At 37.7% G+C, this 15169-nt stretch overlaps 1 protein-coding gene across 10 annotated transcripts in view; it reads left to right on the forward strand.

The window, feature by feature from the left end:
- ZC3H14 (zinc finger CCCH-type containing 14) overlaps nt 1–15169 on the forward strand; it is a 52608-nt gene that overhangs the window by 3986 nt on the left and 33453 nt on the right. For 9 of the 10 annotated variants that reach the window (XR_013440804.1, XM_078054083.1, XM_078054085.1 and 6 more), the window contains exons 3-9: nt 5658–5772; nt 7969–8009; nt 9116–9311; nt 9661–10090; nt 10783–10943; nt 11326–11426; nt 13168–13323. Coding sequence is in view for 9 of the 10 variants with exons in the window: in XM_078054083.1 (XP_077910209.1) it covers nt 5658–5772; nt 7969–8009; nt 9116–9311; nt 9661–10090; nt 10783–10943; nt 11326–11426; nt 13168–13323 (1200 nt within the window). In the remaining variant the exon portion in view is untranslated. Of the gene's footprint in view, nt 1–4935; nt 4985–5657; nt 5773–7968; nt 8010–9115; nt 9312–9660; nt 10091–10782; nt 10944–11325; nt 11427–13167; nt 13324–15169 lie in introns of all 10 variants that reach the window. The other variant, XM_078054086.1, reaches the window with a different exon arrangement.

Below are 15169 nucleotides of genomic sequence, written 5' to 3' on the forward strand. Positions count from 1 at the left end.
TGTGCTCTCTATCTCTCTGTTAAATAAATAAATAAAATCCTTAAAAAAAAAAAAAAAGAATTACTAATTTACCACATGCTGGGCACTTTTTATAAATTATTTGTCAAGATTGTTCTAAGCTTTTAACAGATAAGAGAATTGAAGCTCAGAAGTAAAGATGAAGCTGAGCTAGAATTGATTTATTATTTTATTTGTTCAACACTTGATGGATACCAGCTATGTGTCAGGAACTTGTTTGGTTCAAAAAGAAATGTACAGAAAACCTGTAGCGTAAACTTTCTTAGTTCTAGCACATGAAAGCACAAACACGTGTTAATTGAGTCTAAGTTCAGTCTTACTGATGATTCCTATCATTTATCAAAAATCTCAAACCAAGAATTTTGAGTCTATTAAAAACTTGGTTTATAAGCTTAATGTTGTTCAATATGAAATGAATTATAGTAAAAATATAAATAGTTTAAAAAATAAAAATAGTTTGATTTTCAGAATATTTTCATATAGTTATATTTGTTCCTGAACACAGTGTAAGTGGGAATGGCAGGTAGTAGTATTCCTTTTACAACTAAAAAAAATGGAGGGGTGCCTGGGTGGCTCAGTCAGTTAAGCATCTGCCTTCGGCTCAGGTCATGATTCCAGGGTTCTGGGATCCGGCTCCCTGCTCAGTGGGAAGCCTGCTTCTCCCTCTCCCTCTGCCTGCCGCTCCCCCTCCTCGTGTGTGTGTGTGCGTGCGCTCTCTCTCTCTCTCTCTCTCTCTGTCAAATAAATAAAATCTTTTTTTTCAAAGAAAAAGCACTAAAAAAAATGGAGTCTTGGGAGTAGCAGAGCTGGTCAGTAGCAGATTTAAGACCAGAGAACTCAGGTCTTCTGTGCCCTTGATACCAGCAAAGGCATAGGAGTCACTCCTGTGTGCTCCTCTGGAATCCACTGAAATCTCTTCCAGTGATTGACACATTAGCATGGCTTCCCAACTTGTGTCTGTTTCTTTTTTTTTTTTTTTTTTAAAGATTTTATTTATTTATTTGACAGAGAGAGACACAGCGACAGAGGGAATACAAGCAGGGGAAATGGGAGAGGGAGAAGCAGGCTTCCCGCGGAGCAGGGAGCCCGATGCGGGGCTCGATCCCAGGACCCTGTGATCATGACCTGAGCCGAAGGCAGACGCCTAACGACTGAGCCACCCAGGCGCCCCAATGTCTGTTTCTTGACTGGACATTTCTTGAGGGCAGAGACTTAGTATTTGTGATGTCCCAGTGGCCTAGCAGAGAGTATGATTTTTTTTTTTTTTTAATAAGTGTTGATTAAGTAGAAAAACGGGTTACAGTTACTCTGAAATAAAAGTATACGTTACGAATTTAGGTTTACAGTTAGCTACCTGATTGTATGTTTATAAATCATTGTCTTTCTGAAAAGGATGACTTTCTAATCCCTCTCTCTAAGAAAGTCCTGGAAACCTTTAAGGTTATGGAAGCAATAGTATTTAACAAATATTTGAGTATTTATTTTCAAGGCATGGGGTGGCGAACAACTCTTAGGAGTGGTAACTTCTCATTTGTGTTTATTTAAAATGGAGCACTTCAGTGGGAAGGCGATTACGGTTCAGAGCAGTCCTTCATTCACATGGTATTTTTTATTTAAAAAAATTCTTTTAGTATCGTTGACAACTTCATTCACATTTTAGAAGCCTGAACTTTGCATAAACCTCCAAAACACTCACTTTTTTCCCCAGTAGAGATTTCAAATAAATTTGAGAAATCCGAAATCTGTGGAAATGTATCATGAACACGTTAATTTTTCATCAGATTCTTATTTTCTGTTTTGTATACTGAGGAAACAGTGTATGATTTTCCAATGGCTTGGTTGAGATATAATTAGTATATTAACATTGGTATATTAAACTGCGTATTTGAAGTGTACAATTCGGTAAGTCTTGACAAATACACATGATAATTAGACTAATGAACGTATTCATTACTCCCAGAAGTTCCCTGGGGCTCCTTTTTATCCTTCCTTTCCGCCTTTCCCTGCCTTGACCCTGTACTGGAGCAGCCACTGATCTCACCTAGAATGTTAGAAAATGCAAGCTAATAGTGCCAGGAAAGCACATTTTCTTTCTTTCTTTCTTTTTTTTCTTTCTTTTCTTCTTTCTCTTTCTCTTTCTCTTTCTCTTTCTCTTTCTCTTTCTCTCTCTCTTTCTTTTTTTCTTGATTTTATTTATTTATTTGACAGAAAGAGAGGGCGTGCACCAGCAGGAGGAGCGGCAGGCAGAGGGAGAGGGAGAAGCAGGCTCCCCACTGAGCAGGGAGCCCAATGCAGGACTTGGTCCCAGGACCCTGGGATCATGACCTGAGCTGAAGGCAGACGCTTAACCCACTGAGCCACCCAGGTGCCCAGGAAAGCACATTTTCATCATTGACATTGTGAGGGAGAAAATCTGTGAAGGCTGGCAAAGCATTCTAACTTTTTTTTTAAATTTTTTTTATTGTTATGTTAATCCCTATACATTACATCATTAGTTTTAGATATAGTGTTCCATGATTCATTGTTTGTGGATAACACCCAGCGCTCCATGCAGAACGTGCCCTCCTCAATACCCATCACCAGGCTAACCCATCCTCCCACCCCCCCTCCCCTCTACAGCCCTCAGTTTGTTTTTCAGAGTCCATCGTCTTTCATGGTTCTTCTCCCCCTCCGATTTCCCCCCCTTCATTCTTCCCCTCCTGCTACATTCTTCTTCTTCTTCTTTTTTTCTTTCTTAACGTATATTGCATTATTGGTTTCAGAGGTACAGATCTGAGATTCAACAGTCTTGCACAATTCACAGCGCTTACCAGAGCACATACCCTCCCCAGTGTCCCATCACCCAGTCACCCCATCCCTCCCACCCCACCCCCCACTCCAGCAACCCTCAGTTTGTTTCCTGAGATTAAGAATTCCTCATATCAGTGAGGTCATATGATACATGTCTTTCTCTGTTTGACTTATTTCGCTCAGCATAATACCCTCCAGTTCCATCCACGTCGTTGCAAATGGCAGGATCTCATTCCTTTTGATGGCTGCATAATATTCCATTGTATATATATACCACATTTTCTTTATCCATTCATCTGTTGATGGACATCTTGGCTCTTTCCACAGTTTGGCTATTGTGGACGTTGCTGCTATAAACATCGGGGTGCACATACCCTTTCGGGTCCCTACTTTTGTATCTTTTGTTGACCTTTCCTGGGTTACCAATGGTAGTCCATAGGAGGTAGGTGCACTTTGCATAAATAGGCTACCAGGCTTATTTGCTGTAATTGCCAGAAACAGTGGGAACCTTTTGATACTGTGCAAAGAAAATAAATGACTGTCTTCTTGTTCCCACTTATATTCCCTCACATCATATTGCATGATTTCATTAAATATTCAGATTTCTTCAAGAGAACAAAAAGGCAGCCTACTGAATGGGAGAAGATATCTGCGAATGAGACATCTGATAAGGGGTTCATATCCGAAATATATAAAAAACTTACACAACTTAACAACCCCCCCCCCCAGAAAAAAATCCATTTAAAAAATGGACAGAGGACCTGAACAGACATTTTTCCAAAGAAGACATACGGATGGCCAACGGACACATGAAAAGATACTAACATCACTAGTCATCAGGGAAATGCAAATCAAAACCACATATATCACTTTACACCTGTCATAATGGCTGGAATCAAAGAGAGAAGAACTTGGCAAGAATGTAGAGAAAAAGGGACCCTCATTCCGTTGGTGGGAATGCAAATTGGTGCAGCCACTATGGAAAACAATATGGAAGTTCCTCAAAAAAATTAAAAATAGGGGTGCCTGGGTAGTTCAGTCGGTTCAGCATCTGCCTTCAGCTCAGGTTATGATCCCAGGGTCCTGGGATTGAGCCCCACGTCAGGCTCTCTCCTCAGCAGGAACCTGCTTCTCCCTCTCCCTGGCGCTCCCCTTGCTTGTATTCTGTCTCTCTGTCAAGTAAATAAATAAAATCTTCAAAAAAAATTAAAAATACAAGTATTATATGCAGTAATTCCACTATTGCGTATTTACCCAAAGTAAACAAAACCACTGATTCGAAAAGATAACATGCTTCTCTATGTTATATTGTAGCGTTATTTACAATAGCCAAGAAATGGAAGCAGCCCAAGTGTCCATTGATAGATGACTGTATAAAGAAGATAAGAGATATATATACGTGTGTATATGTTTATAATGGAATATTATTCAGCCATTAAAAACAATGGGAACTTGCCATTTACAACAACATGGATGAACCTAGAGGGTATTACACTAAGTGAAATAAGTCACACAGAAGGACAAAACCATATGATTTTCTTATATGTGGAATCTAAAAAACAAAATGGGCACCTGGCTGGTTGAGTCAGTAGAGCATGTGACTCTTGATCTCAGGGTCGTGAGTTCAAGCCCCACGTTGGGTGTAGAGATAACTTAAGTAAAAAATAAAAAAACTAAAACCAACCCTGACTCTTAGATACACAGAACAAATTGGTGGTTGCCAGAGGGGAGGTAGGTGAGGGATGGGTGAACTAGATAAAGGGAATTAAGAGGTATAAATACCTAGTTATAAAATAAGTCATAGATGAAAAGTTCAGCACAGGGAGTATAATCAGTTTTGTAATAACACTGTATGGTGACACTAACTCTCCAGAGGCAGGGTTGCCACCTAGACTAAAATTTTTTGCAACATTTTTTTTTTGTTAGTAAAATTGCAAGAGATCTAAATATCCAGTGACATAAAATGAATGAATTGTATGTTCATACCAATAGAGCAGTAAAAAATTTAGATTTCTCTCTCTCCATTTGTAGATTGGGCTAAGTATATTTGTGCTTTTCTTGAACTGGATTTTTGATAATTCTCCTTGAAACAAATGTCTTATAGTACTTCTTTTTTTTGTCTGATAGTACTTCTGAAATGAACCTTTCTGCCTACTTAGAAATACGAATCTTTAAGGTATTAAATCTGAAGGAATTTTTTTGGTGGGGATTAGAGTTCTTGATAAATGCCTTTGCTTCCTTACCTTTTTACTGTGGTGGTGGTGTTTTTGGTCCTAGACCTCACCTTCATAATCATTGTGTTAGGAGCATATGAAGTTGAAATTATTTAAATACATTTTTTAAATGATAGTTTTTGGGTGGTTTTAGTTTATTTGCTGTTGGTGCAAATTGGTTACCCTGAGATAATAGAAATCTGCCTTTACTGAGGATAAAGATGTTCTCTTGAGAAATGAATATCATTTTGAAACATAGATAAACACAAAACTAGACAAAACTCAATTACTATTCTTGAGGAATGTCCATATGCTTTCTGGAAGCTTCTCTGAAATTGATGAGCATTATTAAAAAGATAAAAAGACAATGAATATACTCTCAAGTTTGATACTGTAATTCACAATATCTAGTTTTATAAGTATTTGTTAGATATTCCTAATTCCCATCCTTCTAGTAATTGAAATACCTATGTAATGAAGAGGGGAAAAACTATACTTTCTTGTCCAACATAATTCTAGTAGAGCTGAGATATTAATTTTTAGAGCTATATCTATATTTTCAAGTACATTGACTTTTAAGTAGAAGACAATATTGAGGAAAACATAAAGTTTTTATATACTTTTCCTTTTAACTAGATGAAGAACTTCCTGATTACATTATGGTGATGGTGGCCAACAAGAAAAGTCAGGACCAAATGACAGAGGACCTGTCCCTGTTTCTAGGGAACAACACAATTCGATTCACCGTATGGTATGTTTCTGAATTTTTACCCCTTAGACCAAAGTTTGGCACAAGTCAGAGTAGGTATTCTGTCTGAAAAGAGGTTCTTGACAGGAGAGTCAGATTCACTGTGGAGAGGGAGGTAGTGAGCCATGAGAGCACAGCTTCTGGAGCCAGACTCCTGAGGTTGAATCCTGGATCTGCCTCTTGCCTTGGTTTTTCCATTTGTAAAATGGGATTAATAAATCCCCTTTATAGGCCTATTGTAAGGATTAAATGAAATAATATGTGTAATGTACTTGTAGCTGTGCCTGGCCCATAACAAGTCCTTAGTGTATCTTAACTGCAGTTGTTATGTTTTTTTGTAAATGTTTGCATCTTATTCCTTTCCCCCAACCAAAACCAGTTTACATGTACTTTAGGGGCTGGGTTGACTTCCTAAATTGCTTTCTCTAATGAGTTAACCTTTAGGAGGCAAAGTTTTTGGACAAAATTTCAAATCATTTTTAAAAGTTTGGAACTTTCTGAAGTTTGGAATTTTAAAAAGACCATTTTATGTTCAAATATAAATTCATGTTATAATTTTCAGTGTTCTTTTTCAAACCAAATATTGTCTTTAGTTTAGAATAGTGACTAAAGGCATAAGATTCAGTTTAAGAAGGCAGGTTTGAGGTAGAGTGAGGGTGGCGGGAGGGTAATGATGTGACTGAGAATAGATCAGGAAGTACTCCTATAAGCGCCCTCACTCTGGGAACCACCAATTACAACACAGGTTGATAATGGAGCAAAAGTTGAGTGAGCAGAGTGGCCTGCTTACTTTGAATGGCAAGAGACTGGGAGAGGTAATAGGAGGCATTAAAGAGGGATATGAAACTGGTTAATTTCTTGCCTTTAAACTAAAGTTTATCTTGAAGGTGTTTTTGCCCCTGTGGGCTACTGTATGCTTTGCAAGTCTTGTGAAGTTTTCTTGAAATTCCACACAGAATTCTCTATGTTAGATTATACAGTTTTATATGACATTCAGTGCAGTGGTTGATCCTCAAATTTTTTGGTACAGCCAACTACTGCAGAGTGGGTGTCCTAACCCACTCATTACACTTAGTCCCCAGAATTTCCCAAAAAAGAGAGAGAGAGAGAGAGACTGTGGTACTTTTGACTGGGGAAGTTATCATGATTACCTTTTTTTTTTTTTTTTTTTTTTAAACTCTTCTGCACCCCAGGTATTTGTTTTGTTTCATATACATGTTTTATGACTTGACTTTTGGTTCAACCTTTGTATCACTTTTTGGGTTTGAGTCCCACTAATATACTATGGAAGATTGACCTAGAGATCCTTTCTTAGATAACTTGATGGAATGCCTGGGACACATTTCTTACATAAAGGACTAAATGAATTTGAATTTAAAATCAAATTAATTCAATTTTCTCATCTTGTCATAAATTCCTTAATATGTACTGATGCAAGTTACGGTATCTCTGTTTGGGCACTTTATTTCCCTGGTTAAGTGTTCATTGACATCAGCCTCAAATGGACTATTATGATTGTTTGGAGCCCTGCAATAATTGTGTCCAAGGGGACAGTAGCATGTGACTGGGTTCTGGGTGAAACATTATAATGAGATATTTCTGGTATTTTCAGGAGGTACGGCTCTTGGAAGGGATTGTAAGGCAAATTTGCTTTGCACATAACTACTAAAATAGGCTATATCATAAGCAAGGTTGTAACCTGTGCTTGTTTACAGCATTAGTAATGAAGTGATATGTTTTGATACTATTTTTCAGGTTTTCTCACCTCTCAGAATTAAGTTGTTCCAGAAACCGTATAAATAGATAAACTTAAACTCTGCTTTGTAGTAATAAGCTATATTACATATTTCTGATATTTTATCTTTTACCATATGCTACACGGAGTCTTTAGTCCTTATAAAACAAAATTACATTCTTTGTAGATCAAGACTGTGGTCAGATAATATCTTTGCCCTTATTTGTACAGAAGATAGATGTTGAAAGTAATGATGAAAAAATAATGATTTTTGATTGGCTTCTACAGTATTCATATAAGCCTTTTTAAAATGGCATTTCTTTAACTTTGATACTTTTTGTCCACTAATTGCCATTTATCAGTATTTATATCTGAAGGTAGATTCTATAATGTCATCAAATTTCAAGTGATAGTTGAAATCTTGATTGAAGGAAGCTTTAATATTTTTGTTTTTTTTCTTTTAGGCTTCATGGTGTGTTAGATAAACTTCGCTCTGTTACAACTGGTAAGATTCATTCAAACGTTTGGAATTTACTATAGCATTTTCTTTTAAGATTGTATTTATTTGCAAGAGAGAGAGATCATGAGCAGGGAGAGGGGCAGAGGGAGAAACAGACTTCCCGCTGAGCAGGGAGCCCGATGTGGGGCTCGATCCCAGGACCCTGGGATCATGACCTGAGTCGAAAGCAGACACTTAACCGACTGAGGCACCCGGGTGCCCCTAACGTTTTCTTTTCTTTCTTTTTTTTTTTTTTAAAGATTATTTATTTGAGAGGGCGAGAATGAGAGAGAGAGAGAGAGAGAGAGTACATGAGAGGGGGGAGGGTTAGAGGGAGAAGCAGGCTCCTCGCCGAGCAGGGAGCCTGATGCGGGACTCGATCCAGGGACTCCAGGATCATGACCTGAGCCGAAAGCAGTTGCTTAACCAACTGAGCCACCCAGGCGCCCCGCCCCTAACGTTTTCTTTCTAAAGCCATTTATACTGCTTTGGTAAAAAAAATTCCATAAATTTGAAAATAATAGTTTCTTGGAACTTTCTTAGTAAGCTCATGAATTATGAATTCAAGAGTAATGAATTTAACATAAAGATAATTTAAACAAGGGAAAGGAAACTATGCAATTTATTCTAAGGAGATAATTGTAAATGTGTGCAGTGTTTTTAGCTTCAAGGATGTTTTAATATTTTATTTATTTAGTTTTAAAGATTATTTATTTGAAAAAGAGAGAAAGAGCGCATGCACAAGAATGTGGAGGGAGTACAGACGGAGAGAGAGGATCTCAAGCAGACTCTGTGCTAAGCACAGAGCCTGACATGGGGCTCAGTCCCACCGCCCATGAGATCACGACCTGAGCCGAAATCACTAGTCGGTTGCTCAACTGACTGAGCTACCCAGGCATCTCGAGGATGTTTTAATATTTTATAATGGAAAATTATTTGAAAGTTCAGTAATAGTAAATTGAATTAATTATTATATTAACTACGTATGGAGTTAACAGTCAGCCATTAAAAATGTTGTGGAAGAACACATTGCTTTTAAATTGGTGATGAAGAAGGGAAAGGTTCAGAGTTAATAAAAACAGCTTAAAAGGACCATGTGTTTCTTTTTCCAGACCCTTCCAGTCTTAAGTCTTCTGATACTAACATCTTTGATAATAATGTGTCTTCAAACAAGAGCTGTTTCAGTCGGGGAGATGAGAGAAGGCATGAAGCTGCAGTGCCACCTCTTGCGGTTGCTAGCACTAGACCTGAAAAAAGAGATTCCAGGGTTTCTACTAGTTCACAGGAGCAAAAAACCACTACTGTCAGGTAAGAGTCCTGTGTAGACCTGCTGTGGGTAGATGGGTATGTGTTTGTGACCTTGACATTAGTTTTTAGATCTTTAAATTTTTGTTTTCAGAAATTTTTGGAAATACTGAGGAGGTTGTGAGCAATTTTTTTTTAACAAGATAATGATAAGACCTATGTATGATTATCTTTTACCTCAAATATAGTAAATCAAAGTTTTAAAAAAGAAAGTAATTTTAAAGTAGTTTTTAATGGAATACGTGAAGGGAGTATCTAAAGTTTTTCATTAAAATTTAAGTATTCTTTGAAGATTTGAAGATACTGCTCTTAGTTGGTTAAAATTTTGTGTGTATGTTGTTTTTAAAAATAGACAGACTTATGATGATGGAGCTGCAACCCGATTAATGTCAACTGTGAAGCCTCTGAGGGAGCCAGCACCCTCTGAAGATGTGATTGATATTAAGCCAGAACCAGATGATCTCATTGATGAAGACCTCAATTTTGTGCAGGAGAATCCTTTATCTCAGAAAAAACCTACAGTGACACTTGCATATGGTTCTTCTCGCCCTTCTATTGAAATTTATCGACCACCTGCAAGTCGAAATGCAGATAGTGGTGCTCATTTAAACAGGTTGCAATTTCAGCAGCAGCCAAACAGTATTCATGCTGCCAAGCAACCTGATATACAGAACAGCCGGGTATATGAAACAGGACGTTTGTGTGAACCGGAAATGCTTAACAGCTTAGAAGAGACTTACAGTCCTTTTTTCAGAAACAACTCAGAAAAAATGAGTATTGAGGTTTGTATATATATATTTATTTATTTATTATTATTATTTTTTTAATTTCTAAAATTCTTTTATTTTTTTAAGTAGGCTGCATGCCCATCATGGGGCTTGAACGTACAGCCCTGAGATCAAGAGTCACATGCTCTACTAACTGATCCAGCCGGGCGCCCCTGCATATGCTTTTAAATTCTGGCTTCTTAGGCTGAAAATTGGCTTTTCTTAAAACTGACTATATCTGAAATAACTAAACACATATTGCAGGTTTACTTTAAACTGATTTCTATGCTACTCAACATACTACACCAGATTTTCCTCTCCACAACTGGCTTCTACAGATATTTTACATCTTGTTTACCTTCCTGGGATGCCATCATTTGAGATAACTGTAACCTTACCTTATAATTTTGGTGGAATTTTAGGTCAGTTTTAGATTTTCCATGGCAGTTACTAGGAAACAACTAAGTAATTCCATTTTATGAGTTTCCTCACCGGTGCTATATTCTGCTGTTTATAAATGAATGTAAAGCACTAGTTTTTGTTTTAGCTAACAATTGGCTATTAGGATAATATTTATTTTTATAAGAAACCAGGAAATAGCTTGTGAATTCTTAATATGATTGGCTTTTTCTTGGGGAAAAAAAATAGTGTTGTAGAACTTTATTTTTTCTCTGAGACTAGGTAAGCGTAAATTTATCTGATTGCAGGAAGAAAACTTTCGGAAGAGAAAGTTGCCTGTGGTAAGTTCAGTTGTTAAAGTAAAAAAATTCAATCATGATGGAGAAGAGGAGGAGGAAGATGATGACTGTGGGTCTCGTACAGGAAGCATCTCCAGCAGTGTGTCAGTGCCAGCAAAGCCTGAACGGAGGTACCTTGACCATTGTCTGTAAATTAATTAATTGCCTGATGGAATCTTCTGGGTTTCTTGAAGGAGGATATCCTGAAAATAAAATTTTAATAGCATGTAAGACTTTTCTATTGGTTTTTGAGAAACAGATTAATGAAAGAGAAGTTGTTAAAATTGGAGAAGATTGCAGAGAATACTAAAAACTGGAATATGGTGGGGGGAGGGGGTGATCCAGACTCATTATTTAAAAAGTTAAAAGGTTCCAATCTAGTTGACATTTCCTGAAAACCAGAACTAGTCTGTACAAAACCTAAGAGAAGGCTGTAGCAAAGGCCTAATGGATAGCTAGCATGTAAAGAACTCAAATCTAAAATTTAATCAAAATACTTTTAACTTTTTTTAGACCTTCACTTCCACCTTCTAAACAAGCTAACAAGAATCTAATTTTGAAGGCTATATCTGAAGCTCAAGAATCTGTAACAAAAACAACTAACTATTCTACAGGTAATTTGAATGTATTATGTTTATATTAAGTGAGTTTTCTTTAACTCTTGAGGAAGCTAGAATTGATTGCTTCCCAAGTTGTGGTATAGTAAAGACACTTGCCAGATGTCAGGACCAAGAAGAGGTTCAGAGAACGGTTTTAAAAGGAGATCACTTTGAGAAACTTCTAGCTGTCAGCGTAATTTAGTTCTTTGAGCAACTGTGTAATGCCTTTTATTCCCTCTTTCTAGTGTGTGTGAAATATATATTAAAATTTTTGTAGGGAGTTTTGATAAAGGTGGGACTTTCATATTCATGGCATTGGAGTCAGCATTTGATAGGAATTTATGATCTGTAAAAGGGAGCAGAGTTGGATATTAAGAGGTCAGAGTTAGAAAAATTTGGCTAGTGCGTGAGCAGATTGGCTTCTTTGCTTTCAGTAGAACCCATTAAGGAATATAAGACAGAGAATTGACTCACTTGTGATGTCCCTTCCCCAGTTCTAGTGGAAGTACTAAATTATTTTACGAGAGAATATAAGGGTATTGCATGTTTTTAAAACAAAAGAAATAAGTCATGTATAATCTGACCTTACAGAAAGCTTGTTCTGAAATCAAACTAAATCATGGATGCCATATTGCTATAATTCTGTACTCTGCCCCATGTGCTGAAGCCAGTGTGTAAAACTTTTCGGTTAATAAAAACTGATGATTGCCCACTCTAAAAATTTTTATTTTATCTTTGCTATGGATTTGATGACTGTTCTTTTAGCATTTTTCTGCTTTCTCATTCTCTTTTGTATCTCTTTTTGTGACCCCTTCCTAAAGTGGAAGTAAATTATGTTATCAGCTTTTGAACCTCATAGGTATCTGTCCTCTTGCTTCTCCTTTCTAACTTAACCTTGAACATAAACAGGTTTTGGCATATATAAGGATTATCAGGCAAAGGCCAAAACTAGACCTAATCTATTTACATTTCATTTCTTTGCCTTTCCACAATTGAATAGTTTGTTTGTTGTTTTGTTTTTTTTTAAGATACTATTTATTTGAGAGAGAGCATGAGCAGGGGTAGTGGGGAGAGGGAGAAGCAGGCTCCCCGCTGAGCAAGGAGCCCTGTGCAGGGCTCGATCCCAGGACCCTGGCATCATGACCTGAGCCAAAATTGAGTCAGATGCTTAACCAACTCAGCCACCCAGGTGCCCCCCTGTTTTTATAATAGTGGGAGATTCCCCAAGTATTTTTGAGAACTAGCATTGAAGTTCATTCTCGACCTGTATTATGTAAATTATAATTTAAAGTTGTTACATGATCATGAAGCAAAGTTTAAACTACATTTGGTTAGGGCGCCTGGGTGGCTCAGTCGTTAAGCATCTGCCTTCAGCTCAGGTCATGATCCCAGGGTCCTGGGATCGAGCCCCACGTCGGGCTCTCTGCTCAGTGGGGAGCCTGCTTCTCCCTCTCCCTCTGCCTGCTGCTCTGCCTACTTGTGCTCTCTCTCTGTCAAATAAATAAATAAAATCTTAAAAAAAAAACTACATTTGATTAAAAATGAATGCCTATATATGGCAGTGTATTTATGGCATGTGCTTTAAAATGTATAGATGAAGCAGGTATCTAAGAAAAAAGGTGTTATCTGTGAACTGTTTCAAATTTTTCATATGTTCTAAACTCAAGGAGGCATTTATGTTTAAGAGGACATATTCACTGCTCAGTTTTGATGTATTACTGCATCTGCATTTCCCATCTTTTTTCCTTTTAAAAAGTCTCACAGAAACAGACACTTCCAGTTGCTCCCAGAACTCGAACTTCTCAAGAAGAATTGCTGGCAGAAATGGTCCAGGGGCAAAGCAGGACCCCCAGAATAAGTACCCCCATTAAAGAAGAGGAAACAAAGGGAGATAATATAGAAAAAAGCCAAGGTAATAATTTAAATAATACGTCATTCTCCACTCTTACACTTTTTCATGAGGCTTTAAACATTTCCCAGTGGGTATTTATGAAATGTTAGTTCTATGAGAAAACTGGTCATTAGGCCCAAAAATAGGATGAGAAGGCACCATGAGGAAAGTCTAAGCCTACACATTTCAGAATCTTTAAAAGTCTTTTTATTATAGAAATTTTTAATGTTCTTAAAAGTGGGAAGAATAGTGCAATGAATTCCCATGAACCCAGTTACCTGGCCTTAATAATTACCAGTATTTTGCTGGTCCTAAGAAAGTTTCTACTTAGAGATACATAGATACTTGCATTTTTTCTTCTTTTTGTTAATCCTACCCCTGTTCTCTTGAACTGGGAATTGCATCTTTAAATCTCCCTTCTTAGCATCCTTTCTTTGACCTGGCCAGTTGTCCCAGTGGCCTTACTTTATTCTTTTGTTGCTGGCAAACTGCAGTTAGCCTCGAGCTGATCTTTCTGCCTCCTTTCTCTCAACCCCCACTAACTCCATCTCTAGTACACTTTGCCTGTCTAAAGTGTGCTCTGATCATGTGACTTCTTGAGAGCATTATAATGTTTCCACCTCATGCATTGTCTGGGATTGATGCCATTAGCTTGGCCTTTAGGCAGTTTTGGCTGTCTGGTCTCTGGGCCTGCCCAGTCATTTTCCACTGCTCTCTGACCTCTTCCTATCAAGAAAGGTCCTAGTTTCCATCTTTTTCTTTTCTATTGAGAGCTAAATTAGAAAACCCCACCAAAACTGAATGCTCGTCATGTTATTTCTGACTTATACTTTTCTAATGCTGGCATGCATTTTTTCATTCCTCCTTAACTGTTCTTGAAACTGTTTCAGGTTCATTTCAAATTTATTTGTTTCATGAGGCCTTAATGATTCCATTCTGTTTGTCTCTTCATTCTCTCTTTAAAAAAAAAATCCTTGTATTGTGCATTTTGCCATGTCAGCATTATGTGCAAATCCAATAAATGATGGACCTGAGAACAGGAAAATTCCAAAACAGCCAGTAGGTACTAACTAGAAAGCGTAAGTGGGCCAGTTTGTAAAGAGCAACTGGAAAGCATTTGAGCTTCAGTGAGGGTGAGAATTGCAGTGTATTGAAGCCCATCAAACAGGTTTAAATCCAAGATTTCATATATTTTTTAAAAGATTTTATTTATTAGAGCATGAGCAGCAGGGAGGGGTAGAGGGAGAAGCAGACTCCCCGCTGAGCAGGGAGTCCGATGTGGGACTCGATCCCAGGACCTGGGATCATGACTTGAGCTGAAGGCAGATGCTTAACCGACTGAGCCACCCAGGCACCCCCATGATTTCGTATTTTTTAAAAGTGAATCTTTAATTGGTCACCTTCTAGAGGTATAATAGATACTAATTCATTGTCTTGAAAACTGGATAAATAAAATTATTGAGCATTTATGCTGTCTTTCTGTTAAAGAATGGTATCCCTGTGTAACCAAATAGTATAGGAGTTAACATCTGCTTTTGTAAATGTAGTTTTATTGTATTCATTCATGTATATATTGTCTCTTGCTGCTTTTGTACTATATCCAGAGTTGAATATAGCTGATGAGGAAAGCGCTTTTTTTTTTTTTTTAAGATTTTATTTATTTATTTGACAAGGAGACACAGCAAGAGAAGGAACACAAGCAGAGGGGTGGGAGAGGGAGAAGCAGGCTCCGGGGCTCAATCCCAGGACCCTGGGATCATGATCTGAGCCGAAGGCAGACACTTAACGCCTGAGCCACCCAGGCGCCCCCCCCCCCTTTTTTTTTAAGTAAACTCTATGCCCAACGTGGAGCTTGAACTCATGACCC

This window comes from Halichoerus grypus, chromosome 8, assembly GCF_964656455.1.
Source record: "Halichoerus grypus chromosome 8, mHalGry1.hap1.1, whole genome shotgun sequence".
NCBI lineage: Eukaryota > Metazoa > Chordata > Mammalia > Carnivora > Phocidae > Halichoerus > Halichoerus grypus.